This window comes from Telopea speciosissima, chromosome 6, assembly GCF_018873765.1.
Source record: "Telopea speciosissima isolate NSW1024214 ecotype Mountain lineage chromosome 6, Tspe_v1, whole genome shotgun sequence".
Lineage (NCBI taxonomy): Eukaryota > Viridiplantae > Streptophyta > Magnoliopsida > Proteales > Proteaceae > Telopea > Telopea speciosissima.
Genome location: NC_057921.1, coordinates 58094019 through 58096428, shown reverse-complemented (window position 1 = coordinate 58096428; position 2410 = coordinate 58094019). Strand labels below are relative to the sequence as shown.

Genomic DNA, 2410 nt, shown 5'->3' with positions numbered 1-2410 from the left:
GTCTATCTTTCTTTTTAGTAGGATTCAATCCAAATCAATAAAAGGAAGCACAGACAAAGAGAGGCAGAAACAAGGCATACATACCAAAATGCAATCAACTCAAGCCAAGACTAGGAGAGTATCTCTTTTGATCTGCTTTCATTCTCTTAAGGGAAACAAAAGAATCAATTATTATTCAGTAATATATACCTGAAAAATCCAACTACCAATTTTGGGACTTTCTCAGGGACCCACAAAAACAAAAAAAAAATTACAGAACCAAAAAAAATAAAAGTGGTGGTGATGGTAATATAATAACAAGAATGATGGATTTGGGCTTTTGTTGAATTTTTAATTACAGTGTCTTGATACAAGATACACAGTGAGTGAGTATACTCTCTCTGTTTGATTCAAGCTTTCGTCAGGTGTCACTACTTCCATTACCAGTTGAACCAATCCCAACCTGCAACCATGGAGATGAGCCACCACCCAAGTTCATATCCTTCAAATCACTTAGCTTTGCTAACTTGACCTTACTATCCACTTCATCATCCACATTAATCCCTGAAATCTTAGCATTGTTGTTGTTGTTGTTGGTTGTGGTCTGGTTATTGTTGCTGTTACTGTTGCTGTTGCTGTTACTAAGGTTGTCATTGTTTTGGTGGTGGTGGTGGTGGTGGTGATGATGATGATTCGAGTGTACCCCAATCCATGGTTGTAGATAAATCGCGGTCGGAACCTCGAAACTTAACAGAGTATCAGAATCCTGCCGGATTCCGGCAACATCATCAATTGGGGCAGGGAGATTGAGATCAAGAGGTTCAGACTTGTTAATCTTAGGCCTTTGATGGAGCTGATGATTATGATCCTCAAGTTGATGAAACCTTGGGATTGAATGAGATGTATCTGGAGAATTAGAAGTAACCCAATGACACCTCTTATGTCCACCCAAAGCTTGCCCAGATGTGAACACACGATGACATATAGAACATTCATGAACCTTAGACTTCCTCTTAGAAGGAATTGCCAATGGAGGGTGTGAGATTTGATGCTCATAAGGTAGAATTGCATTAATTGACCTGTTAGGCATTGAGAAATCATCATTTGTGATCACATCTTCATCTATTTGGCTTTCATCTAAATCATCAAGCTTAGCTGCAAAGCATCCCTTCACCTTCTTATGACTAGCCCTGTGACCACCCAAGGCTTGGTGGGAATTAAATACTTTCTTACATGCTTTGCATTCAAACATACCTCTAACAACCCCTTTAGCTTTATCATTAGAAAGCCTATTCATTGCCGGAGGTGGTGGTGGTGTGGCGGTGGCGACACCGGTCAGGTTCCGCCGCTCCTCATCTTTACTAGCTGATGCACAAGATGATTCGGTCTCTGCCACAAGAGGATCAACTCTGGCTGTGGATAACATTACTAAGCAATTGGCAAGGTCTTCATCTTCACTAGATGGGCAATTTGAATTGGAATTGCCATTGCCGAGTTTGAGCCTTCTAGTTCTCTTGCCTTTAGACCATCCAAAACCCCTTCTTTCGTCCACATCATCATCGTAATCATCAGATCCCGGTGAGGATACAAGAGACTCCTCCGCGTCTTCGGAACTACATTTACCATGCTCAAGGAATGCTTTCCAAGAAGAGAACTCTTTACCACAATTCTCACAGATCCGACAGTTCTTGAGACGATTTGGATTGGTTCTCAATGCATACATTCGTTTGGTACCAGGTGGAGGGTTGCCAGCTGCGCCGAGCTTGTCGTCCCAGTCACCGGCGGAGTCATCGTCGTCCATATGATTAATTTCATCTCCGATGCCATGGGCTCGCATATGACCCCCTAGAGCTCTGCCACAACCAAAACCTTTTTTGCAAATTCTACAATAATACTTGAAGCTTGGTTGTTGATCCACAACCAGAGCCATAGATATCTGTAACCAACTGGTAATTAAAAAGAGAGAAACAAGAAGAGGGGAGAGAGAGAGAGAAAGAGAGAGGGAGAGAGATAAGGGAAGGGGAGATGTTCTTGTAGTAAAGGGTTGATGTTGGTTTGTATGGTGTAAAAAGAGTAAAATGTCTAAAGTGAGGGAGTCCTAGTTTTCAGTTGAGCTATTGGTTTGTTGTGGATGAGAGAGAGAAATAAGAGTGTAAGAGTTGAGAGTAATTGACAAGTGGAAGGAAGGTAAGGGGAAGAGAGACTTTTTCTCCGCCTTGTGGTGGTGGCGCCGCCGGTCAAGCCAACAAACGGACGGACGGGAGTGATGGGTGTAAAAAATGTTTAATTGTGTTGAGTGTGTGATGTGGGTTTGTGTCTATCTGGGTGGGTTAGCTGTGAGGGGTGTGTGAGTGTTTGTGTGTGAGTGAGAGAGAAAGAGATAGAGAGAGAGAGAGAGAGAGAGAGCGTGTGAGAGAGTGTTTTCCGGCCG

General features: G+C 42.7%; 1 protein-coding gene across 1 annotated transcript; it reads right to left on the bottom strand.

Annotated features, from left to right (window-relative positions):
* Nucleotides 1-291: 291 nt before the first annotated feature.
* Nucleotides 292-1966, bottom strand: LOC122664993 (zinc finger protein ZAT9-like). Its single transcript, XM_043861041.1, has one exon. It carries the CDS (start codon nt 1907-1909, stop codon nt 401-403), a length of 1509 nt encoding a protein of 502 aa, XP_043716976.1. The 5' UTR covers nt 1910-1966; the 3' UTR covers nt 292-400.
* Nucleotides 1967-2410: the final 444 nt, after the last annotated feature.

Bases quoted from the DNA above. Each gene is read 5' to 3' on its own strand.
- LOC122664993 (XM_043861041.1), bottom strand. From the start codon at position 1,909: ATGGCTCTGGTTGTGGATCAACAACCAAGCTTCAAGTATTATTGTAGA.